The sequence below is a fragment of the Aquila chrysaetos genome, chromosome 1 (assembly GCF_900496995.4).
Source record: "Aquila chrysaetos chrysaetos chromosome 1, bAquChr1.4, whole genome shotgun sequence".
Lineage (NCBI taxonomy): Eukaryota > Metazoa > Chordata > Aves > Accipitriformes > Accipitridae > Aquila > Aquila chrysaetos.
The window spans coordinates 83429924-83456601 of NC_044004.1; the positions used below are offsets into that span (position 1 = coordinate 83429924).

Consider the following 26678-nt stretch of genomic DNA (forward strand, 5'->3'; position numbering starts at 1 on the left):
TTCCTTTTCCTGCACTCCGAGCTTCTACCAAACCCCTCGCTGGGTGCTGCAGTAAAGGAAAAAAGGCCCGTGGCGTTTTTTTTTTTTTCCTTTTCCTGGCGCAGCGAAGGTACGAGCCAGGTGAAATCTCCTCCTCCGGCCCCGCAGGAGCAGCCGTCCGCTCCGTCCCGGGCTGCCCACCCGAGCAGAGCCCTGGCTGGGGGCCGCGGAGCCAAGGGCAGGGTCCAGCCTGGAGGTGGAGGTGGGCTGCAGCCCACCCCTTGGGGGGGGCGAGACCTGCTCGCCTGCTGTTGGGACGCGGGTTTAGGCTGTAAAGGGTGTTCTGGACAGAACGGGTTTTAACCTTTGCTCTAATCTTCAACTAGAGATGAGCTTTTTGGGGTTTTTTTCAGACCTACTTTGTTGAATCATTAAACAACGGCTGGAGAGCGGAGGGAGAGAGCGAGCCGCTGAATTTGTGTCTTTTCCTTTGGTGCCTCACTTGTTCTGCTAAGAACATCTTCCGATTTGGTTGGGATGTGCTCCTCTCCTCCGCTCATGCCAGCCTGTGGGCATGGGGCAGGATTATTCGGTGCTGCTGAGTTTTGGCAGTGGCTGAAGTTTTCGGGTTTTATTGTCTGGATTTGAATACTCGAATACAAGTCACCTTATTTCCAGAAATGCTGATTTTATCTCCTGCCCCAACCCATCCTTTTTGTGGAGCTGTGGTGCTCAGCCCTTCTCCCTTGAGATTATTTCAGGGTGAATGTAGTTACCTGACTTTCTCTCCATTGGGTCTGGCGAAGCGGCGGTCGAGCTGTTGTGGTTGGTTTGATGCGGCGTCGGGTTAGGGACTGGGTGGGCAAACTGGGGAGGGGATGACCGGGTCTCGTCCAAGTCGCTGAAGCTGCCTCCGTACTCTTGGCCTGGACCAAACACCAGCTAAAGGGCGTTAGTTTAAGTCTTGGTGAAAGCTATCAAAGATAACACGTTTTACCTCTCGTTTGCAATAGCTTACAAGCAGGCAGAGCATTATCACCGCTCTGCTGACACATGCCAATTCATTAAGCCTTTGCAACTTGATCACGGATTCGCGGCCTCGGAGGCGCGTGGGAAAACGCGTGCGCTCGAACTTGTCGGTATGCCGCGACGCTTCAGCTGTCTCGCTTCTTTCAGAGGCGGGCGTCCGCGAGGAGCCGACAGCTTTCACACGGTCTCGTTGCTCTGCCCTCTCGTAGGTGGATCAAGTTTGAGGAGAAGGTCGAACAAGGTGGGGAGCGATGGAGCAAACCTCACGTGGCCACCTTGTCCCTGCACAGCTTGTTTGAGTTAAGGACGTGTATAGAGAAAGGCTCGATAATGCTGGATATGGAGGCTTCTTCTCTCCCGCAGGTGGTGGGTAAGTAAAGCTGCCTTGGCTCTTCCCCTCAGCTCTTCCCTACAAACTTTTATTAACCCCGATCGTGGTTTCACCGATGGTTTTAATGAAAAAGCACTGCTTTTTCAGTAAATGAGTAAAATAAAGAAATAATCCTCCAAGGAATAACAGGGAAAACTAGAAAGTACATGCAGAAAGGATAACAGATAAAGGAAAGGAGTTCTTCTCAATATGGGAAGAAGAGTAAAAGAACTGACGTCAGGGATAATTAGTGCTTACCCTGAACTGTTTTTTGGTGATTACGTAGAACCATTTGGATCCTGAAGTACATATCCTCAGTTATATCCTAAGATATCGCTACGTGTGTGTGAAAGGAATAGCATACACTCACTTAATTTACGTTCACTACCAGAACCGTAGCGTGTAAAAGGCCAGCTCTCTCGGGACAGAGATACCCGGCAAGTACCGCTTTGGGCAGAACGACTGCAGTTTTTGGCCCGCGCGGTCGGACCGCAGGCTGCTTTCGGATGAGGTCCCGGGGCGGGCCACCGAAGGCAGGTGAGGCTCTGCTGAGGATGGACTGCTCCCCTCCGGCAAAGGAGAGTGAAGAGCAGCCACAGTACCAGCTGATGCTTCGCTCTGCTGAACAGGACGGCAGTGGTTCTTGCAGTCAAAATAGCTGTGGCCTGGGATGACACTCCGTGACATTGCTGAGAGCTATACCGTGTTCCCGATGACGTGTGAGAAGGCTTACAAAAATAAATTTTTGAAGCGAGCCATCCAGTGGAGGTACACTGAGCCAAAACACTGAGTTTAGAAGCCATTATGTGAAGAGGTGTAGAAGAGCAAAATGAAATAAAAGCCCCACAGAACTCAGTGCTTTGAATTATAATCTCAGGAAGCAGGCTGAAAATTGTCCTGGCATGAAATGATCAGATATCAGGTGTTGCACTAGTTTGTAGGACTTGGAATTACAAAAGCTGCCTCTGATGTTATCTACAGAGTTTTGAGCTGTTTTGTAGGTGCTTATGGTGGCGTTTATCCTCCTTTATTTTAGTGTCTGTGCATCCAAATGCACAGCTTTGCAAAGTTTAAAAAAACACCACCGAAAACATCCAAAGTTTTATGCTGAAGCTGAGCGTGCTTCGGAAGATAGCCGCTGATGTCAGTGGTCCGCAACTTTAACCCTCAAACATTAAATTTCTTTTTGAAGTTGCTTCAAGATGTCACCTTCAATATCCTTCTTCAACACCCAAATTAAATCAAATTCCTGGGAGATTAAATTACAAATCAGTGGCTGCTCTTGCTGTACCACTGTCCTGAGTGGGGTATTTTTCCTGGTCCAGGTCCTTAATCAGATAGATAGGGATGTCCAAGAAGCCTGCAGACGTGGTTTCCAGAATTATTTAATCATGATCACTTGGTTGGTGTCTAGTAGTGACGCACAGGAAAGAAAAACTCAGGGAGCTCTCTTTGTTGATTTGAGTTATAGCAGAAACATGGAAGGGAAGAAATACTTGCCAGATGGAGAAGGATAAACTTGATGAAGACAGACATGTTGTTCTGAAGGAAGTATTCCAAAAATCACTAACAAAAAATAGGAACAACAAAAGCTTACTTTACAAAAATAAACCTTTTGCTAAACTTTTTGTGTAACCATACCTACATTCATATATATATAATCAGCCCTTTCTGAGTTTGGGTGGAAGAACTAGGCTTTTTGCCCTAGTGATTTGAAGAGGCATTAATTTTTGGGGCAGCATACAGAGGATGACTTTCTGACTCACTGAGTTAGCAAATGTGATGCATGTTCTGCCTCCCCTTTCCCACAACTTTTATTATTAGCACAAATAAAAGTTACCGGTAGACAAATAAGAGCTGCCACTTTCCCTTGGGGGACAGCACGTTAACTGAAATAATCAAGGGAACAACTTAATGTGAGATTTAACGCACAATAGAGATTCTTAATAAATCTGGCTACTGTTTTTTTTTCTTTCTCCTCTGGGATAGGGGAGCAGAAAGGAGAGATTTGATGGAAAGTGAGAAGTCTTTGCAGTGGGCTGGGAGCCTTTTTTCCTGCTGATTCAGTTAAAAGCAAAGCCGCATAACACATCCTGTGACAATTGGAGCAAGTTCTGCCTTTTGTAGTTGCCGTCATTTTACTTCAGTTCTGAGAGCGAGTGATTTAATTAGTTACTCATCTCCAGGACTTTTTCCTGTTGTTAGATTAGGTTTTACTGGGGGCCTGCGAGGTGAACTCAGGCCTTGTTGAATCTGATGGAAGTTTTACCATGTTATGTTTGGGAGCATACTGGAACTTGCAGTGTAGTTGCAGCTTCTTCACAAAAATACAGGGTCAGAGCAGATTCCCTTTCTGAACTAAGAACCATCTTATCCTGGGTACAGTGAATCTGAAATAGGCTCCAGTGGCGTGTACGAAAACAACAGAAGGGAGTCTCGGTGCAGTAGGTACATGTCGGTGGCTGATGGGGTTTGCTGGATGGAAGTGCTTATGTTCCATTTCAAAAGAAATGTCTAACAGAGATTCCCATTGAAAATAAAATGGTGAAATCCGGTGGTGGTTTTGAGATGGGAAAAGGTAGGGTGAAGATGATCCTTCTCTCTCCCCCTGCTCTCCCTTGACGCAGCTGAGTTTTGTGCTTTGTGATTAATTGTCATCTCCCTCACCCCTTTCTTTGCGTGCGACAGAAATGATCGTTGACAATCAGATCGAGACGGGGCTTTTGAAATCGGAACTGAAGGACAAAGTGACCTACACGCTGCTCAGGAAGCACCGGCACCAGACCAAGAAATCCAACCTGCGCTCTCTGGCTGACATTGGAAAGACCGTCTCCAGTGCAAGTAGGATGTTTACCAACCCCGATAATGGTAATGCAGAGGCTAACTGGCTATAGCCTTCCCTTTTAAAGCAACCCACCAAACTTGCCCGCCGAAAACTAACTGCGTTGCCTTGACGATGCTTTTCTAACCCATGATTAGTGTAGCGAGACCCATGCTGATGGCACATCAGTGGTGGGCTCTGAAGGCTGCTTTGGCCGTGGCACATCGCTCTAACCGTATCTTCACTGGACTGAGTGGGAGAGGAGGGGAGGTGGCAGGCGGGCAGCAGGGTGCAGGAGGCACAGGGAAAGGCAGAGAGATGCTCTTGCAGCTGGCCTGTAGGAGATGATGTAGGAACGACGGCAGGAAAGAGAGATTTACAAAAAACTCCAACCGTGCCTGAACCTAAAAGGCCAATGATCTGAAACGTTTGGGCAGAGACGAAGCTTTGATGCGCGTTCGATTTCTGTAACAGATGGTGTCGATGGCACTCGTAATCAGAAATTACGTATATAGTAACGCCTAGCTTGCATTTTATTGCCATACAATCATTGTCCAGTGTGGGTAAAGCTGATTTCCATCTTGCTTTATTCATCCTAAAATTGTTTTGTGGCGTATGTTGTGAATATGTTGCTTTCTCTCTAAAAATGGCATAGTAGATAGTGCCATGTGTATAGCGGTGTCTGTGAATGCGTGTGTGCGCGTGGATGCAGACAGCTATAGAGGCCTTGGCAGCGACTCTGTACTTACCCATACATTGAGATCTGCAGTCTTCTTACTAGCGCTAATCAAAAAAGAGAAAGCCTATTGTCATGTCTTGGAGCTCTGTCAACTGCCTCCTGTTGCAGTCTGGGAATTTGTCGAAAAGTTGCCATTTTAAAATACCCAGAAATGAAAGCCAGCGAAGAAATTATTTTCTTCTTGCTACATTTAAGGCCTCTTAGCTTTCTGTGTTCTGCTTCTAAAACTCACCTTAACATTTCTCCCTAACCTATTGTCATACTTCATTAATATTTCCTACTTTTTATCATCCTTTGCTTTTGCAACAGGTGTGTATGTGCATGTGAAGAATATTTATTGCTCTTGACGATGCACCTTGTCATGTACCAGTGCCTTAATAATGCAGCGATTAAGCGAATAACAGAAAGGCGCAATAACATGAATCACGGGAGCGTCCTGGGTGTGCAGCTTTTTGGTGAATATCCCTGCAGGAGTCCAATGGAGCAAAGAGAGGGACTGTGCTTTGGAGAGCACTGTAAAGAAATTCCAGTTCTGGGGAAGGAGCTCAGCGTGGCCAGATCAAGTGGTTGGTACATGCTAAAGATAGGGGAGCCTCTTCCAGAGATATCCCCAGGGAGGGGAAAGGTGCTTCTGGGCATCGCCAAGCTTTGCTTTTGGCCTGCAAATTCCCACAAGCCTTGAGCAGAGACCTTGCTAATTGGGTAACCGTTGCTCCTCAAGCCCCCCTGCTCGTTTCCCATTAGCCTCAGGTATGAAATTTGTAGGTGCCTCAGTTTTTTGCCCTTGAATCAGCCCGGCACTTCAGATCCTGGGAGGATGCCTCAGTCGGGTCAGGACTGGGCACCCAGCGAGCCGCTCGTGTTTGTTTTCAGTTGGGATTATGAAATGACGTTCTTTCCAGCACACGCTCTGGGGCTTTCCGTTGTGTCCTTCCTCCCCACTGTTTGTACAGGAGGCATCTGCTTTCTGTTAAACGGAGGAAGCGGCTGCTGCAGGTAAAATGCTTAAGCATTATTTGCGGCGGTATCTGTAGATACCAGTTACCACCCCCATGACTACTACACTTTCTGGACCTTCAAAAAGATTTGAAGAGGTTTGCTTTGAGGAGGAGAAGGGTCCTGGACGGTAGCCATGCTGTATGGGAGGCAAAACATACGACAGACGTGCCTTTAGCACATGTCGCTCGGGTGCTTCAGTCACCTTGTGCAGCCCCAAACCCCTTTCCCGCAGGTAGGCACTGCGGCACCCAGGGTTGTGGTGACACGGAGAGGTGTTTCCAGGCACGCTCGTGATTCCACACTCAGACCTAACCGCGCTCATATTGCGTGGGAGACGAGCCGGTAGACTCCTGACTGTTGGGAGTGCCTCTGCGTTTGGGCAATGATAGGCTTTTTTCTGATGTTACAGTTGAACAAGTAATCAGGTTTAGTGTTTTATTCCGAGTACCTGTCTCGGTGAGTTCCTAAAGTGTAGAAATGTAAAGAAACCTTTAGGATTGACTGTATGGCATCGCTATGCTTAGTGCCTCCTTCGGACACAACAAAAGTCTCGACTGAAGGGGTTAAAATGGGCTGTTTACAGTGTGCATCCACCTGCCACCTCTCTGTCGCATCTATTTTTACTGCACCGTATGCTTGTAATGGCTTCCTCTTTTTTTCAGCAGCTGGTGAATGTCGAATTCTTCCTTTCCGCAGTTAAAGTCATTCCTTGAGGAGCCATCAAAACCTCAGGGTGTTAAAGGCAAATTAAAACTTACTTAGGGGGTTTGAAGGTAAATCACGCTCAGTATATTATTTAACTATATACCTTGGACGGTAAGCCCTGTCTCTTCGCTGTACGGAGCTAGACTTTCAGGACTGGTTAAAGAGAAAATAATAGCATGCTTATCCTGGGAAGGGTGATGCTGACAAAGGGCGTTGGTCTAAGTTCTCACTCCAGCCCCTTCTTGTTTTTCATGGCTACGGGCATCCTTTGCTCAGATCCTAGGTGACTTCGTTTTTCTTTCTTTTTTTTTTTTTCTTGTTCGAAGGGTCTGTGTAGGTCCTGTCTTAGTTGGACTGATTGTCAAGAAATTCTTTCCCGGCTCTGCTTAGCCCGCTGGCTGACCTTCAGCCACTCCTTTCATGTTGTTTTGCCTCTGTTTCCCCACCTGGGATGTGCATGTGTTATGAGAATATATGATGCATTATGTTCCCTGACAGCTCAAGTGCTTTGAGACTTCAGGGGGGGGAGAGACTTACATACAAAGGGAAATACTTCATGAATAGTTGTTACTGTTATTTATTATTTAGACTTTAATGAAAAAGTAACTCCAGAATGTATTTGATCGAGTTATACCACGCTCCCTGGAATTCAGTGAGTGCCTCTCATGTGCTTCTAAAGGTAGAATTTGTCCTTTAGACAAATTCAACTTTAATGAGGCCAACAGGAGCGCAGCTGTCTCTCGACATGGCTAATCACAATAATGAAAGTGCCATCAGCCCCAAGCGCTCATAAATTTCCCTAGCGTTTCTTTCCAGGTAGGTATTTCCTTTCAGTGTCTACCTTTCATTTCAGCGTCAGTGAAACTTTCATCCAATATTGATGCTGCCGCCGGGTTCCTGAGAACGGCAGCCCCTCTGTGCATCGCTTGCTTCTCCCCTCTGCACAATAGGTTTAGGGGCTGGTATATTTGGGAAGCAGCTTGGCTCTCTGCTCGACTGACGCTCACGGCCACTGTTAAAAGGGGGAACTTCTCAACTCTAGCTTCCCCATAAAACACCTGGATGTAAATTACAAAGCACCCCTGCACATTTAATGGGCACAGTTACTGTGTGTTCGTTAAGGGTTGTTAATGAAACGATCTCGGCTGAAGCTGAACCAGACCCTGCTGTAGGTTATGTGTAAAAATACTGTGCAACTTACTGGCTCTTACTGGGCAATCACAATTGATTTGGAACCTATGATTTTGATAGGTACCTAATGGTATTAAATTACTTTCAAAAGCATTTATTTAGGAAACACTTTAGCATAATGTCATTAGCATGGATTCTGCCCATGATTTTTCCTTCTTGGTTTTTTTTCAGGGCAGTTAGGCTTAAAACCCAATTTAAATTATGACAGATTTCTTCAAGGGCATTTGTTATATCTGAAATCTGGAAATATACCCTGGGCCATGGTTCTCAAAGGTATTGAGGTGCCTCTATCTCAGTTATTTCAGGGCGCTTAAATAACGAAATCTTAGGGGCTCTAAAATTTTCTGTGCCTTCCTTAGCTTCATGATAAGCTTGTATAAACTCCTGTTCTGGGATTATGTCTAATCGTAATTAAAACTTCTGGATGTGTCCTAAGATACTCTTTTTGCATAAAGCAGGGAAAAAGGTAAATGAGCAGAAGTTGCTAAGGCTTCACCTGTGAAAAGGAGTGCATTTTCACTCCGTTGTGCGTTGTTGGGAATTTCTCTATAAAGCACCCCAGTCTGTGGCTATCGCCGCGTTCTTATTTCCACCTTCTGGGATGACTGAGCCCTGTGCAGTTACGCAAAATGCATGCAGAAATTCGGCAGCCTAAGCAACGGTGACTGACCTCCCGCCCCCGCAACCGCCGTGACCGATCCCTGAGCGTCTCCGGCAGCTCCCTCTGCCTTGGCAAACCTCACCAGGGATGACTGCGGCTCTGTGGTCCCTGGTAGCACAGTCATCCGCCGCCCCCTTCTTTCATTTCACTGCTCTTTTTGAAGATAAGACTCGGTAGCAATCAGATCGGCAGAAGCACGGAACGTTTCGGCGGCAAAGGTGTGCGCTTGCGTGCCTTTTATTCTTTGCTGCGTCATAAAGATTGATATTTGGATCATCCTTGTGGGAGGATGTTTTCTCAGAAATCCTTCTGCTCTTGGGAAAGAAATTGGGCAAAAGACGGTAGTTGCTTGTGTGACATCGGATGGAGGAGGATCAATCAAAACACTCCTTTGCTGTCCATTCAGCAGGAAAAAGATGATTATCAAAAAGCCGAGCAGACAAAGCTGTACGGAGTGATTACTCACAGTTACCTTACAAAGACACCGCCCTTTTCGTTTCCTTTATTGGTAGAATGTTGAGCTGTATGAAGTGTTCGACAAGGACATTTCGATTTTACATTTCAATTGAACCTCCTGCAGGGTTTTTTGACAGGTTTTTTGTGTGTCTTGTTTTGTTGTCTGGCTTTTCTAAGAGTTCTTTGTGTCCTTTCCTGGCACAGGGTGCAGCACTTGACGTGAAGCCCTGCAATAAATAACGTGTATACGCTAGCAGCTCTCCAGCAGTCCTTGCCCAGCTGGCACACCTCTGGGTTGTAACGCAGGTCTGCCGTGGGTTTGCCACTGTATAAAATGAGAATCGTGGTCACCGTTCCTTGTGCAGGTGCCTGAGGACTGTCTAATCGATGTGTATCAGTGCTTCGGTGGTGACATTTGCTATGCACTTTTGACGTTTTTGTTCAAAAGCTTCCCGCCTGCCAGCATTTTGTATAATTTAACACCTGCGAGAGCCTTTGGCAAAAGCGTGGAAGAGAAGTGATCGAATTGTACTAAAACGAAGCTGGCAGAGGCTGTAGAAAACTGTGACGTGTTTAAGCATGAGTGTTTAACCGCCGTAAATAATGGCATGCTACCCATCGCCATGCGAGTGGTGTCTGCGCTGCCCAAACACCTCACAAACATTACTTATTTTCGCTGTGCTGACAGCGTAATTTGGAAACAGTTGAGTTAAAATAAATAACGCTTAGGCTGTCTGCAATGCGTTGGCTGATGCATTGAGAGAAGGATAGCTAGCAACAGATGAAAACTTTTCTCCTCTAAAGGTTTTATTCTATGTTAGAGTCCGGCTTTATTCAGTTAAGTGTTTTTCATACAAACTGCATCCTCAGTCCCTTTAGAGAGTTGAATGATGGCGTCAGCCGAATAATACCAGCACAGGAGGAGAGAAGTTTGAGTCAGAAAAGAGATATTTTTCAAGGAATGCTTGGAAAAACCCCACCGACGTATTTAGCTGTTTGCATTACTTGCAGCGTTGCAGACTACGGTGCACGTTTCCAAGCCCGAATTGGCGTGCCTGGGTGCGGTACGTGGTCAGGATGCTCAAAGGTGGCTCCTACAGGGAGGTAACCTGATTTTTTTTCAAAAGCGCTGTGTGTCTGCCATCCTCACTGACCGCACCGCGGCTCGGGACTGCTGAGCACAACGGGCACTGCAGCTGCCTTACTCAGGTGCTTGAAATCCGCTTCTAAGATGCCTGAATTTTAAACACCAGGGACGGAAAACTGGCTCCAGACCTGCCAACTGAACACTGAAAGGTGGAGCTACGGAGGAGATGTCGTGCTCCAAGTGAGCGGGCTTACCACTTCGGTCGCCGAACTATACCGAAAGGTGCACTTGCGTGTAACTGCGACTGTTCAAACACTCTGTCTCCTACCCGGCTTGCTTGTGCAATTGCTTGAGCGTTTCTTTCTTGCGTGTTTTTTGGTTTGTTTTTTTTTTTTTTTTTAATTTATTTTTTCTCTTTGACTTCTCAACTTTGCTCTCTTCCTCCTCTTTGCCGCTGCTACTGTCTCCTGCTTGCACCGTACAAGCACGCAGCCCCCTCGAGAGCTCCGTGCCCTGCCTCGCAACCCGCACGCTGGACGATGAAATGCAAGTGCGGCGCAGCCCCAGCGTGGGATGGCTCAGTAAGTCACGGGCGGGGGTAAGGGCGGGTGGGCTGGGGGAGATGAGAGCAAGAGGAACGGGGTCACTCGCGCCAGCCGGTCTCCTGACGCTCCCCGCTGCGTTAACAGCGGGATGGCCGCAAACGCGTTCCTTGTGGAATGGCTGCTGCTCTGGCTGTCCACGTTAGCCTCCACTGATGCTCTCCCGCTGCTCTTTGTTTCACTCCGGTTTGCTTTTTTTCCTTCGTCTGGGATGAAACAGGTAGGTCAGCCTGCGCTCCCCTTCAGGCGGTGGTCTCCCTCCTCAGCCTTCTAGTGGCGTTTCTTTCATCTATTGAAGTATCCTTCGGCTGTTAAAAGGGCTTCATGAATTTCGCCACCAGTGCGGTATTGTAAACGCAACGAGCTTAAATACTTTTAATTTCCGTATATGTAACATGCAAAAATAGGCTCCCTTTATCACGCAGCTAGCAGGCCCCGCCAGCTGTCTCTCTCGGTGATGAGCTGGGCTCTCCTCAGGCCCCGCTGATTATCCTCGCTGATTATCCTTTGTAAAACATTACTCATCGGGAGCCTTCCTGGTCACAGAGGAGCATGCTGTTCCCCCAGGAAGGCACGGCTTATTGCACCGACGGCACAGAGACATGCTTTATAGGCCATAGCAGTCTACGGAAATCTCAATTTCAGGATATTCCTCGTGAAAGATGACTATCGAGCCTATTAGTAGCATGAGATAATAACACGGAGGGGTTTGGACTGCCTGCCTTGTTTCTTGCACCGGTACTTGACCGAGCACTGCCAAGGAGAGGCTCGCATCGCCTTTGCCAGAGAGACAGTACCCTAAATTAGGCCCGAATCGGGAATTTATCCTCAGTTAGCAGACTGCGTAAGGGTGAACGTCGTGTGCCAAAGCCTTTGGCTGAGGTCTCGGCAGCAGAAACTTTTCACTCCCCTGGTTCGTCCCGGGCTCTGAGAGCCTGTAGTCTGAGAGGCTTGTTGCTTCCTTCTGCTCCCGTTTTTCCTCTCGGTTCAGAGAAGCTGCTCACCCGAGGACTCCAGAGTTTTTAAGGCTGGGGTTTTTTTCCCCCTCTTTCAGGTCTTACCCAGAAGCGGTATTGCGAGGCTTACCCCAGAGACTGAGATGCCCTTGTGTCACCATAACCTCCACGTGGTTCGGTCTGCTGCAGAGGGTTGCTCTTACGAGCAGGCTTGTTATACAAACATAAAAAAATGAGTACTGGACATGTCCTTCCTGGCTGTGGGTCTTCAAAGGTGCAGAGCCGTTAGGAACCTGAGTCAGAAGGGATTTAGGCTGTACAGATTTGGGCCACGGCGTCCACAAAGCCAAAGGGCTTTTGAGCCAACATTGCACGTGTTGCGTCTTGCATTTCTGGCAGCATCTTTCTGTTAGTGACACTGCTTGGCAGTCAAGATAAATTCAGGGATTTGGGGAAAACTTCGAAATGCAGCCTGGGATACTGTCAAGTTCCTCAGGTCAGCAAAGCTGGTAAAAGGTGAAGCTTGTGGTTTCCAGTCTGTGTTGTAGAGATTGTCCAAGCCAGTACTGAGTGGGACTGGTCTGAACTTAAAGACCTTGTAAAGCATCTTCAAAAGATGATATGCACAGACACCAAACTTCAGGGGAGAACAGTCACATTTTACATGCTCAAGAGGTTTTGGCTGTCAGCATTAAGTGTAGAATTTCTTGCAAGGAGATGGAGATAGGAATCATCTTAGCCTGGGAGAGCCCTACTTAAATTGGGATCGTGAGACGCTTTCTACCTCCAAAGAACAAAGAGTACGTTGTAAAGTTCTGGTGCTCAGATCTCTGAATGCAAGGCCAGTCTGATGACGGGAAAAGGGTGTGAGTAAGGTCTGTGTGTTGTGCCAAGAAGCTGGAGCTACGGCTAACGTGCTCACAGCACTTTGTGGGGATAACTCTCAGGGACGACTGCAGGTGCAGGCTTGCTTTCTTCTCGGGCTCTGGTCCTCCTTCCTGGTAGGAGCTCTGTCACTGAAATAGGAGTGCTATCGCACAAGCAGTTTCTTTAGAGAAAATATCGGAGCAGTGCTGAATTGCCAGCGAGGGATTTACGGGCATGGAGGGGGACGTTCCTCATGCGACACGCTTATACTGTGACAAGAGGAGTTTGGTGAGAGCCCTCTGCGCGGAGGTTCGTGCTGCTGCTCGTACGGGGTTTTGTCTGCTGTCCCTCACTTCTGGGCTCCGTGCGCTTGTCCTCGTTCAGCCTCGTAGTGGTAGTGCTGCTGTAGCCGTGATGGTTTTCGAGTAGAGTCAAGGTCGTCTTTGTAGGGAAGTGTGGTATTTATTAAATCGAGGGGTAGAACTGGAAAAGGCAGACAAGTGTTTTGGCACGTGGGTCTGTCCAGGTCTGGAATAAATATGGGATGCCTTGAGAAGAGCTGCTGTGAGTTTGATGTGGTTATGTTGATCATGCAGGGAGAAAGAGGCTGCTAGCAAGAGGCGATAAAGTCATTACCTGCTTTCTCTAGAAAGAAGGGTAGTTATCTCCTAAGAAACATTCAGCCTTGGACATCTAACAAACAAAGCAAACGAATGTTGTAATCTGGAAAAATATCAGCTATGAAAGCTGTGGGCCCTGATTTTAGTCTGTTTACTCCAGAACTGGACCTAGAAATTTGGAAAACCACCAAAGCAGCCTGCAGAAAATGAAGGGATACCTTCAGCAGGTGCCTTTCTCTACAGCTACATCATGCAGCTCTTCTGAACAAAATGCACTGAAACAGCAGTCAACAACTGTATAAAATAAAATCGTTAGTATTTTCCACCCTTGCTCAAGGCTTTTTGGAAGCCATACTTAGTTCCTTCTCAGCTGGAGTCGTTAGCCATGCCAGGACTCAAGAGGTCTCATGGTAAGGCTTGACCAAGAGGAAATCCATGTCTGCAATGCTGTCTCACCATCCACAGCAGAAGAGCAGCTTTCCCAAAGCCATGAGCTGGCCTTGGGCAGTGTGGGATACCCAGCTCGGAGAGCAGCCCACCAGTATTCCCATCTCTGCAGGTCCCTGCACTTCTCCGGATCTGTTTAACTCTGCCAAAGACTTTCTTGTTTAATTTCTCTCACTCAGTAGCGCTCAGGTAATAGAAACCGATAGGAACTTTGCTTTGACTCACTGAGCTGCGTGACACCAATTATCAGCGTGAACAAGCTTCACATTTTAAAGAAAGTGCTTCTCTGATGCTTTATTTGATATTATTGGCTCAGATTTGCAAAGCAGCCATGTGTATTTCTGCATCGAGCTTCAATCTTTCATTTTAATTTACGGGTACATTATGTGCTTGTCAAAGATTTCCCAGAATTGGCACTGTCTGTGCAACCTTTAAAAGATAACTAATTGCACCATACAAGAAAAAGGAGCCCTGGGTTTCAATAAGGGGCTTCAGGATTACAATAACCTGGGTTTATTTGGGGTTTTTTTTGTCCAGCTTTGTTTTTTTACCAAATAGAAACATTTATTAAATATTCATAGCACAGAAGGTGTTATGAACAAAGTCATGCCTACGCCATGTAACAGACGCAACATACCTGAGCAAGTTTGATCGCTTTTTTCCTGTTTTGTTTATGTGTTTATCTCCTACCTACAGATTCATATCAACCATTCAATCAAAACTTGTAGACATTTCTAACTCTTGCTTGCTTATAATTAATTAGGAGAATGGTTACTAATATATGTAGCTTAAACCAGTCTTCCAAGTGGCATTTCTCACTGTATGAGTAAACACACTTGTAAAAACTTTGTAGAGATAGGTGAGGTCTTAAATCTGGTTCGCAATAACAGCAGGAAGAGGAAAAGCTGGGGACCCCCCTTTTATAATATCTGATTTATCTAATTGTCCTTGGCTTTTGCTATGTTGACATTCCTGGATGGGACAGTAACATACAGCAGGTATATTGTGATTCCAAGTGGCTCATAAGAAAGAATGCTTTAAGGCTAACTCCACATACGTTGAATATATTGTAAAGAAAACCCAACTCCGGGAGTCCAGATCTTTTTCTTCTTAGTTTTGGGGGTTTTTTTTGGTTTGTTTTTTTTTTTTTTTTCTCAGTATGCTGATTTATTATAGAGCTTGTTTGCACCGGGAGCTGATGAACACTGAAAACTTGGACTTTTATTTTGGTATGAATATCAAAGCATAAGTTTAATCAATATTGTCTCAAAATATGGCCTAAGTTGGGAAATGCCTCAGTGCCATTTCTTTTTGAGTATTTTCTGTCTTTCCAGTTATGTTCGTGTTCAGAAACTCTGTGGTAACAGCTCCTGTTGCTATGCTTCTGGTTCCTGAGAGCGTGGGTGAGAAGGGATGGGAAAATTTCAGAATAATTAAAAAAAATGCATACTGACCACTGTGGTTTATGATACTGTATCCATCCCAGAAGTCTTTTTTTTTTTTCTATTTAATTTTTTTTCTTCTTTTACAATTATGGCTATTTCTGAGTTTCTTCAGTTTTAACTACAAATGCTTTTAGTGGGATTGTAGAACTGAATTCTGAAATAATGGGGCTTTTTCCAAGTTCTTTAGAACTATTTCCGTATGTTCTGCTAGTCTCTGAGAACGCAAGAATAAGTAGGCTAAGTAGTCCATAAGGGAGCAAGAGCTCCTTACTAGCTGTTTGGCAGTGCTGGAATGCCAGCGTGTCAGGTTTACAGTTGAGCAGTTGGTCTTGGAAAAAGAAATGGAGGTGAACTGCTTCAGCTCTTCGTCTCTGGGGGTTTTCTTCATCTCTCTGGGGTATCTGGTGTCAGGAATTGGTGGCTTTTGGCCTATCAGCGTGGTGCACGTGTTGTTTCAATCAGTAAAAGGCTTAAGGTTCATGAGCTTAGTTAATGAGCTTGCTTGACGAAAGGTAGATTTTAATTATTGGCCGTTCCGAAGGACCAAGAGCTGCCCACCCCCCTCCGTGCGTGAGCTGCGTACCAAAGTCTGGGATGCTGAGGAGCGTAGGGCAGATGCCTTCAACGTAGGAGAGCTAAGGCGAAGGTTTGCAGGTCGGGGTGACCACGAGGGTCCCAGCCACGAGGGATGGGTTTGAGACTGGGTCCTGGGTGACCCGGCAGCATCAGTGTCTGCAGCCTGTTGCTGCTTTGCTTTTTCTCCCACGGGCAGGAATTCTGGAAAGTCCTTAGACTCTTTTGTTGTCCTAGGAGTCATGGGAACGCTGTGGGTCAGAGACGACGAAGCGTTAGGATCTTAATAGCCCATGTGCCACGTGAAGTCATAGAAAGCAGCCTGTCAGGGTCTTAAATTCCCCACATTAACCTCCCTTGTGCAAGGAAGGGTGTTGCTGTAGCCTGAGCCTCTGTGTTCTTCTGACTGGACCGAAAGAGTTGCTTTAACTGGTGTCGACATTGTTCTTGCAGGCAGCCCAGCCATGACTCACAGAAACCTGACTTCCACCAGTCTGAACGACATCTCCGACAAGCCTGAGAAAGATCAGGTAAGCTTCAGATTCAGACTTCGCTTGGTGATGTGTATGGTCAGGAGCTGGATGCTGGGGAAAGGGGCTCTCTACCGTAAAACCGAAGCAGAAGAAAAGGGCGAGCAAGGTGAGTAGAGTGTTTCCGAGTCCTGTGGCTGGATCCTCCACTTAAGCACCAGCCCTTGAAAACAGCAGGTTAAACTCTTGCAAGGCTTGAAGCAAGTGACACCACGTACGTGGCATTTTGCTGATACTTGAGAAAGGAGGGGAAATACCCAGATATTGATGTATGTCGGATCCTTTTCCTGCTGAGAAGAGGGTCTTCAGGGGTTACGGCAAGGGTCTGCACAGAAACTGAGGTCCTGCAGCGCTCCAGGCGTGTGTTCGCAAGGGCCGTGGGGTAGATGAGGAGCATTCAGGGGAATGCGTCCCTACTACGGGAGCTGGTGGAATAGAAGATGCTGCCTCACCCTGTGCAAGTGTGCATCGCTTCAGAAAGACAACTGTGCTGAGACAGGTGACCGTGGAAGAACAGCTCCGAAATGGACATGAGTAATATAGTTAAAATCGGCCGTTAGTGCCAAGTATCCATGAATCTGACCAGTCCCTTAGACGAGGGTGATGTTTGCGGTATATCGTATGGGCTGTCTTTGTGTGTGTTCTCGTCCGTTCCGAGAGTTGAAGAGTCCGAGGGGTAAGAGTGGGTTTATTTCAGCTCTTAGAAAACTGGTGTCTGAATAAGGTCTCTGTGCACATTTCAAAAAAACCTTTGTCTCGGTTCAAAAAGTGGGTTATTCTCAAAGCGTGACTGTTTCTTTCGGAGAATCTTTTTTTTTCATGTCTTTCAGTGTTCTCTAGTCCCATGGTTATTCTGAATGCAAATGAGAGTTACTTTGGAAAATTATTTGGGTAACGCAGTAATGCTGGCCAGCTGAGAATGACTCTAGTCCTTCAAATGATGGTTGGTTGCAATCTTTTGTAAGTGCAACTCTGCCTTAAAGGGACACAGCAACACAATCAATGTAGAAAAGTGAGTTCAGAGTAATTAAATATTTAAAAAATAAATCTATATATTTATATAAATAAATATACTTTCACGGAAAGAGGAGGAGGGCAACGCGTTTTGCATTGACCTCAGTGTCATGCAGAGTTGTAGCATACATCTGTATTCGTTGGTTGGTTTTGCAAAATACCTGTTTCCTTTACTATATGCAGCCATAGCTGGGGAAGGAGTAGGATTGTAAAATAGCTTTTTTTCCTTGGAAAGACTGCTATGTTTTTAATATTTTTAATCACATTATAATTGAGGTCTTATAGGTAGACTGGCAGAAAACTGGGTCTGAACGTTTCAGCAGGCTTCATAGATCTCGGTAGTGCAGTCTCAGTTGCCCCTCCTGCTGAAATGTCTCTGGACGCATACAGATAATAGGCTTTTTGTGTAGAATTTGGTATAAAAATAGATGTTTCGGTAGTGCTAATAGTGAAATCTGTTAATAAATCCAGTTTGGAAGTGCGCTCCAAAGTTTTTAACTTTCAGTGCAGATAATGCCTGACTGTAGCGAAAACCGTTACTTGAAAACTAACTAGTTCCAAAAAGCTGCTTAGTTAATTAGCCTGTGTCCCACTGATGAACTTTGCACAATGGAACCCTTGTACTGTACGCCTTTCGAAGCCGGCCTGAGAAATCACCTTAGATCTCAATTTTTGTTACTGATTGACTGAAACTCCTGTCCTGATAAAGTTTGTGAAATTGCAGTGATGCCTGGCAGCTTTCTGGAGCAGAACTTAGCATGCCACACAGGAGGCAAGGGAATAATCCATCGTGTTACGACAACGGGAGCTGGAAAGAGAACAGATTCTCTTGCCTTGACAGTGGAGTGACTGGCTTTCCTTATGTTGGGATCCAGTCTGGAAGCTTGACAGTTCATGAGGCCTTGTAGTGAGGTATAAGTCTGCTGGAGAAAGAGGCTATGCCCATTTTTATTTATTTGTGTGTGTATAAGAACTGCGACAGGCTGAATTCAGTTTATAACAGTTGCTTGGAGCAGGACCGGGACCTAAGCTCTTTCATCGATCACTGTTTTTGCAAAGATAAAGGAGAGTATTGTGTGCCTGTGTTTTAAAGGAAGAAAGGCTTTGAACAAACTTCTGTATACCTTCAATAATTTTCCTGCCTGCCTACATCCTTAATTTTCAGTGCTGCAACCTTTAATGCTAATTGGAATGGGGCAATTAAGAGTGTAACGATACTATAGCCAGGATACTCCTTTAATCTGTCTTTCAGTACATTCTTACGGAGCAGAAAGACACCAAAGTAAAATTGAAGTAGAGGTTCTGGATGCTCTCTCTTCAAACTGTGAAACGTGCTCCTCAGAAGATTTTACCCTTTTATTTCTTTTTGTTTCTGTCTCTCTCTCTTCCTGGAGCAGTGCTGGTGGCCAGCGCTTTGTAGTTGCAGCGTGAGCTCAAGCCCTCCCTTTTTCAGGCTGGCAGGGCAGGTTTTGCGATCGTCACCCACAAGACAACGTGGAGGGGGACACGGGACCGTGCCTTAGGACAGCTCTTGCCCTGTACACTCCTCTAGCTGGAAGCAGCTGTGACATTTTGAAGCAGCCATACCTTCCAGTACTTTCAGCCTACCTGGGAAAGTCTTCTTACCCAAATACCAGCCTCCAGCCCCAGTGAGACTTAACTTTCTCCATCCTGAGGTGCTCCGTCTCTGCTTAGCAACAGTTCCCTCGCATACTTGTGGAAAAGCAGGCAGGTCCTGGGCATCCACCTGTGGCTTCCCTGCTCCTTTCCCCTTGATGTTGTAAGGTCCAAGTTGAAAACTGGTGTCTCCCGTTGTATGACCCTGATCGTTCTTTGTTTGGGATCATCGTTCTCTGTGGAGCCAAGCCAGGAGCAGATCTCTCGGCATACTGCAGTTGCCTCACCAGTAGCGAGTACCGGATTTTTCTATTCAGTTCCATGTTTGCAACAACTGGTGGTTTCCAAGGATAGCCTTTGAGGTTAGAGGCAACAAAACAAGCCCGGAGAAGGTCAGAAGAGGACACTCGGGGAGGGGGAAAGCTCTACGCAGAAGAGTGGCATGTGTTGGCGTGTTATCTAACATGCTTGGCCACTTCTCTCGCCTCTTAGAGCTGGCCTGTTGCTGGCAGGAGTGCTTGAGCGTGGTCACCTGGGCCAGGCTGCTTTCAGGTGGCTTGGGTTGTGGTGGGTTTTTTTAGATAATCCAATTAAGGGGCAGTAAGCAGCTGGGACCTCAGCCACAAAGGCAAAAGCCCAGATTGATCCCTCCAAACGTAGGCACTTCTTTGAGGTGCCCGTTGTCGAGCCTGGTCTCCTGAGCTGCTTTTTCAGTCCCTGCGGAGAGCTGGAATTGCAGAGTCGGTTCAGGTTTCGGGTGGGCCGGTTGGCTCTTGGACAATTGCCTTGCTAGCTGCCGAAGAAGCCCCGCTAACATAGACAACTCTGTGAAGAGGCTTAAGCTGGGGCAGATGCATTTGTGCTCTCGTACATCTGTGCCGTGGCAGCTCCTGGGTGAGGTGGGTGCTTCTGTCGTAGGAGGGTGGAGAAGTGTTAAAATTGCTTGGGATCTAGCCGAAGGAATGGCAGTGGAGTCTACTAGAGGGCACTGGACGTGCTTAGGTTTTCCCTGAAGATCTGTCAGAGGATCCTCCCTGAGCTTTGCAAGGGCTTGTTTTGTCCCGCCCTGCAGAGGAATCGGGAAAGATGCTGGTCTTCAAAGGCAGATGCGGGATAGAGGTGGTGGCAGTTGGGTTGGTCTCCTCCAGGGACAGAGGAACGACAGACGATCAAGACGAGAACCCTCAGCTTTCCCGTGACTGCAGCCTCTGTATAACGAGGAGCTGGGCTTTGCTTCGCTACGCAGGCGCTGAACCTGGTTAGATGTCCCGTTCAGCTCAGTGGCTTTCTCGCAGATTGCAGAGATGAGCTGGAAGACAGACAGCACTGAGGGTAAGGGACAATGTTTGCAGTGGTCCCAAGGCATGCTGACACGAGTACAGCCAGTGGTAGTAAGGAGAGATACGGGTTTATTAAAATCATAGGTAGCACTCAGATTTACCTGTGTTGAGCGTTGTGAGTTTGGTTCCTCTACCCTTAGGGAAAGGATGGTTTTATGCTTGCTTTGGATATACTTTGTTCTTGCTTTTGTTTTGTTTTTCTCATACTCTTTGCTTTCTTAATACTGTTTTTAGAGTTAATCTTCTTACTAGGTTGCCATAAAGCTCTTTCACAAAGAAAATGAATTTAGGATCCCTCTTGGGAAAGGCTGGAGTCAGGAAAGGACAGAGGATGCTCGTGCTCTTTCCAAAGGACCGGCCGAAAAAGCGCTGCCCATTCCCTCGCTGCCAGGGCAAAGAGCCATCAGCTAGAGGGGAAGGGGCAGACGCTCGCTGGCTGAAAGGCAGGGAGGGAGCAGAGACACCCAGGCTGTACTCACGGATGGGGGTTTTCCAAAAGGTTCTCCACTGGCCTTGCTCTCTACATATGACTGGCACTGGTAATTTTATGACGGCATTTTTTTTTTTTTTAATTTTTTTTTTTTTTACATTAACTTTTGTCTGGATCTGCTCCTTGCGCTGCCTGACGGGACGGCCGCACAAGGGCTGGGGTGAGCGGTGCTTGGAGCTGGGGCTGGAGGTACAAAGCCAGCGCTCTGCAGCCAACTTGCTGCAGTATTTAAGACCTATGGCTGGCTTGTTCTTTGATAATTCTGAGATCATTGCACTAGCTTTTACTGGTGTCTTGTCCTCTGAAAACAATTTCAGTGTACTGCTGTTCACTAAAAAAAACCCCAAACAACTCTCGCCATAACTTAAATGTCTGTCTTAATTCTCTCTTTCCCCTCTGACATAAAAGTGTTTATGGACGTGTGATAAGCAGTTAGATTAGCAGCTTTGGCAAAGGAGAGATTGCTTCGTGGAAGGTGGTGGAGTTAGAAGACACTTATTGGCTTTGTGTAATTTTCACCCTTATATTTGAGACTGGATGAAATAATTTTGCCATTAGAGTAAGACCACGTGACATGACAAAATGATGCGGAAATCTGAAAGTAATAAAGTCCTGGGTTACTTGTAAGGTTGGGTTGTCTGCTGAATTCAAAATGTCACGTTACTCTTTTTCCCCCTTTAATTTATGGAAAGCAAGTGATTGTAAAGGTGAAACAAGAGGAAGAGCCAATTACCAAAATGCAGAGTTTGCAGAAAATCTTTAACTGCGGATCACTCATCACAAAGTTGCATCAATAATAGTGATTCGGATCTCGTGTGCCTGTGACAGACAAAACACAGTGCCCCCTTACCTCGACTGCATATAGCAGCTGCTTTCCTAGGCTGGTTGTCACGACTGGTGGTCTGTGGAAAGGGAAATTAATGGGACAGTGTTTTACTGTTTATTTTGATAGCACAGAGTCGGTTACAGTCCATGGCGGCACAGCGTGCGGACGCGAAAGCTCTGCCGATGCGGCTGTGCTGTCCGGACAGCGTTTGCCTGCGTAGAACAGATTGTAGAGAGCATCCACAGGCAGCGGCGAGCCAGAATTTCTGGTTGAGCAGAAGTACGTGTCTTTTCTCCAACAGACGTTTCAGCCTTGATTTACTCTTATGCTGTTATTTCGGGGCATTGGTATCTGCTGACGATCACCAAAGTGTTGCAAAGCTTTTTGCCCATCAGGTTCCCAGCTGAGCTCTTGGGATAAAAAGCCATAACAGGATATTTAATGATGTCTACCAGAGGCGAAGGTTTGTGGCGGAAGAAGTGAAGAGGGGAAGAAAGCTTTTGTTCCCACTTTCACTGCCACGCTCGATAAACACGCTGTCTTGCAGGAGGGGTAACAACTGGAAAACAAAAAGGGGAGCTCCGAAGGAAGTCTTCCCTTTCCGCCTCCAGCCTGTGTGGGAAGCTTGCCCTGTAGCTAAACAAAAGGCTTTTGATTCGTTCCTCCTGCCACTCTCGTATCTGTCAGCACTGCTGAGCACCCAAACAGCTATGCGTGGTTACGAGCGTGTTATTTATGAATATTGAAGTCAGGTAATTTGCATGAACCGACTCCTCTCTGCCATGAGAATGACGGCTTGATTCATTGGGCTGTATTACATGGAGATTGCGAAAGAGACCGGTTCAGCATCCCGAGTGTCTTGCGGAAGACGCCAGGGCCCTGACTCAAACCGCTCTGATGATAAATAGCTTCAATAAAGGCCACCGAATTTTGATTTTGCTGTTTTATCATGGTTTTGCTTTGGGTTTGTTTGACGTTTTGGTAGTTTATAAGGATAATTAGGGAAGAGGAGGTGTGTTCCCATGCACTGCATTTGTGTTGGCAGAACGCTGCTTCTGAGGTAGCAGTGCGGAGAATTGATTTGCCTTCATTTGTCTTATTTTATGAGGTGTTGGCTGCAGTTAATATACTGGTCATTTGCAGCTAGATAGACGAGCAGAGGCAGCGGCGGCGGCGGCGGCACTTTTGGACAATTTATTTTTCTGTTTACCAATTAATAAATCAGCGTCTAGGCTTCCTGCTCTCTCCTGGGCTCTGAGCTCTCTGTTGCCAGATACATCAGGGGTACCAAAGCAGTGTCTGAAAGACCAGGACTTCTCAGGGCAGGAGAACTCCTCCAGCTCTTGAAGGCTGAGCCGTTTTCTCGAGTTTTTTGCTTAACACCTTATTGGATAACAGCAAACTGAAAGACCTAATGAAGGTTTCTTGAGCTGTCAGAAAAGACAGCCTTGTGGTTTACCCTAACCTGGTCCACAGCAGAGATGGGTCTAGAAAAAGCAGGTGCTTCTGGCAGGCTATCCAGTAAACCCGGGGCAGGTGAGGGGGATGTACACGTGTATGTACATGTAGATGGTTCAGCCGGATAGAGTTAGAGAAGATCTAACGCTTCTGCTGGTTTAGGTGCATCTTAGCCAAGTTACACATCTTCTATATATTTAATGCAAATAAGTTTTTCTGATGTATTTATGTCTCTCGACCGCTTCCTAGTTTGGATTGCTCTTGCCTGAATTCCTGCCAGCTTGCAAGCAGCCTTTTGTCAAAGAGGGTGCCCAGGACGGGGGTATGGAAGAAGAGCGCTGGGCAGCCTGCACAGGCACATCCCAAACTTCACGCTTTGGTGCTGGTGGCATCCCACGCTCCTCTCTGATTTTCTTTTTATTAAAAGCTCGTCTGCGGGTCAAAGGGCTTACCAGTGCAATTATACGGCAGACCCACAGCCCGTACCTGCTGGAAGCACCTAACTGGGAGACCTGCACTGACGAGGAGCCATCCTTTTGCTGGTGTGAGCTGTGTACGCCAAGAGAACGGGGGTTTCTCCACACAGCCGACCGATGCGGCTACACCGGCGAAACTTCTACGTGTGGATTATGCCTGCATCTGGAAGGCTGGCTTTGTGCTCCTGGTTGCCCGGCTCTTCACTGTCCGTGCCTTTGCCAGCACAGATAACAACGGCTGCTTGCCCGCTGCTGCCTGGGCGTTTTGCTAGTGTTACTTTTCCATTCTCTCTTTATTTTCGGTGCGCATCAAGATAGGACTTTCTGTGCGGTTTTCAGCTTTCTACCCAGTTTCGAACTACGCTGCCACACACTGGCCTGTAGTTGCAGTATCGGAGTCACAAGCGCTTTGGGAGAATGTTTGTAAAGCATCCCCACATGATTAATCTGTGGAAATATTAGTGGCCTTGCTTATACTTAGTATTGCTGAAGCCGTGTTTGGGCTGAGCTCTCCTTTGGCAACGTACCTTGGAGTTTCGCTCTGCCTGTCCCGTGCAAGACATCTCAAGCCACACCGTGCCCGCAGCTGCATCCCTTCTCCGTTTGAGCAACCTTTTGGGGAGGACAAGGTTTTAATCGTCTTTGCAATTCCCAGGGGACAGTTTGTCATTTATGGTGTTAGAGCCAGGATTGTTAGTTAGCTCTTGATTCATGTAGTCTTAATAACTTGAAAATATTTTAAATTATTTTTACGGCTTTATCTGTGAACGAAAGTGATCGAGAAGAGTCAAGTACAGGCTCGATCAGCCCCTTTGTTGCCGTAGTGCAAGTGGACTGTAGGAAGCCGGGGAAGTTCCCACCGCTGTTCCCACTTCTGTCCCTCCTCCCGTGAGAAATCCTTTGGCCGTGCTCTCTTAAAATGTCCTTGGCAGCTCCGAATGGCTGAATCGCAAGGATTTCTTTAACGCTCAAGATGTAAAATAAAGGGGACATTTAAAGAAAACCTGTTTTATCAGGGACTTGTTATTACTGAGCTGATGCAGTAGCATATAGGAAAGGAATATATGTTGATGTAAGGGGAGTTTACTGACCTGGCATTATCTCCGCTTTTGAAGGGCTCGTATATGGGACAAAAACCGGCTCTGAATGAATATGGTCAGTCAGAGAGAGGCACAAAACCCTTCTTATTTGTTGTGGTGTGTGCACTGTTTATTCAAAACGGTGTTTCCATATCAACAGGGAATCTGTGCCAAAGCCAGCTCTAAAGTTAAAAGAGAAGTTGGCCTTGTTGAGAGAAACCCTCTTGCCTTTCCTGGGGGACCGATGGACGGGGAGGGCACTGGTGGGATCCCACTGTTTGGAATGAAGTCCAGTGATTAATGGTGGGAGCGATTTGCTGCTTTTCCTGTTTGTTCCTCATCTGCGCAGTCACAAGCAGACATTCCTAATTTTTAGGTCTGTCAGCCTGGATGACCTACTTTCACTCCACGGAGCTCTAATGAAAATGACTGTCTTCCAGCACAGACCACTGCCACCTTTCTGAAGGAAAGGAAAAGTTTCTAGGAAGTTTAGTTAACTGGAGTTTCATTTACTCAGGCCTTTTTTCGTGGTGTAGAGAGCAGTTTTGCTTGCATCGTTTCTCCCCACAGTGTATCAGCAGCGCACCTCTAAAGCATTCCTGGGTAGTAGTGGAGTTCTGTGCATAGACAAAACACAGAGTGTTGACGGTATCCCTTGAGGTAAGCATTCATGGAAGGTTATCTTAAATGTATATGTGAACAGATACAGAAAAAAAGAGAGACAGAGGCAGATTGAAATTCCTGGGGGAATTAACCTTTCTGAAGTTCAAAAACTCTGCGTGTCTGTGCTCACGTGTGGGTACCCCACGATGAAATAGGACGCTGTGAGGAGGTGAGCACGCATACCCCTACGCAGAGTAAACAGAAGGTACGGTGAATTTTTAAATGGCCTCTGTTAAATAATGCAGCCCTCACCTCTTCTTCCCCCTCCGCACCTGCAGAGGAGTTCTTCTCCCAGCCTTTGTTCGTGCTCGCGGGCAGCCTGGTGCCGCCTGCCGTGCTGGAAGATCCCCCGTGTTGCGTTTGGCTTTGATGTAAGAGGAGTTTGGGGAACTGGATCCCTTTTCCCTGTGATCAGGGACCGTTAAGCCTTCCTTTAGTTACACAAAGCAGCGCGCGTGCAGTTAGGCTTGTGACGGTAATCTGTATGATCAGCGGTTATTTTGAATGCTCGGGTTTTGCCGTGCTTTGAGGGGGAAGAGCTGCATTTAGTGGCTTTGAGTTTTGCTGCACCCGGAGCTAAGCAGGAGCTGGAGCCTGCAGCCAAATCATACCCTAACCTTCACATGGATTCCTCCCCTCCCTGTCGTCCCCACATCAAGCGCTGGCTATTTTTAATAGTGCAATGCTGGAGGTTGTTGAATATAGTGAATTTAGAAACGGTACGTGGTGGAGTGAAAAAGAGCAGGTTGGAATGGACTCTCTGTTGGAGACGCTAAATGTAATCTAGGGGTCTTCAGCCTGCAAAAGTGTGGCTTGGGGAAGAGGAGGGAGATCTGTAAAATGGTGAAGGACATGAAGAAGAAGAGGAGGGGTGGAATATTTTCCCCACTGGACGGGATAGCCCTGGTAGCTTTGCTTTCCCAGAGCGGGACTGCCAAAAGCCACCTTCCTGGGCTTTTAAGCAAAAGCCTGGAAACTATATTCTTGATATTTGCCAGATAGATAGCATTCTCAATTTCCCAGGCCAGTGGCGTTTGCTTTGGTCGCTTAATTCCACTGGCAGTAGCAGCTAAATGGTGCTAATGGGAAAGGGAATTCAAGCTTGCACTTCAGATCCTGCACGGCTGGAAGAAGGCAGGTTATGAGCTTAGTATCTGTTTATAGCTTCCTTAGGTGAAGTCAGTGGATGGCCCTTTCATTCTGGTTTTGATTTATTAATATTGTTATTGTAAGGATGAGACAGGGATTATTGGTTATCTGCTGTATCTATGTAATGGCATTAGACCTGAATAACATTTTTCTTTTATTTTTCCTTTTGCTTTAAGCACGTGGGGGCTTTCCTGCTGCACACTCGGCAGGCGCTGTCAGGTGAGGACAGTGGCGATATCCCATAAAGGCAGCTGCTCTACCCGTAGCAGAAAAGCTCAAACGAGTCGTGGTCTCACGCTTCACTACCAGGTTTTCTTTTGTCCCAGCTGTCCTTTCACTTAGGGCTGATTTTTCAAACAGGGCGTAGCTGCAAAAGCTTTACCTTGTGTAAAATCAGAGTAAGATGGCATGTGAATGGACTAGCCGTGTCCCATCTCAATTCCTCGGGGCTACTCCTCCCCGTGCGGCTGGCATTTAAATCCAAGCAAT

General features: G+C 46.7%; 1 protein-coding gene across 13 annotated transcripts in view; it reads left to right on the forward strand.

Annotated features, from left to right (window-relative positions):
* The window catches only part of SLC4A4 (solute carrier family 4 member 4), a 237912-nt gene that overhangs the window by 147458 nt on the left and 63776 nt on the right, over positions 1-26678 (forward strand). For 8 of the 13 annotated variants that reach the window (XM_030015345.2, XM_030015170.2, XM_030015257.2 and 5 more), the window contains 4 exons: positions 1218-1378; positions 4067-4246; positions 10523-10618; positions 16001-16077. In XM_030015345.2, the coding sequence (XP_029871205.1) occupies positions 1218-1378; positions 4067-4246; positions 10523-10618; positions 16001-16077 (514 nt within the window). The remainder of the gene's footprint in view (positions 1-1217; positions 1379-4066; positions 4247-10522; positions 10619-16000; positions 16078-26678) is intronic. The other 5 variants (XM_030015103.2, XM_030015510.2, XM_030015432.2 and 2 more) reach the window with 3 other exon arrangements.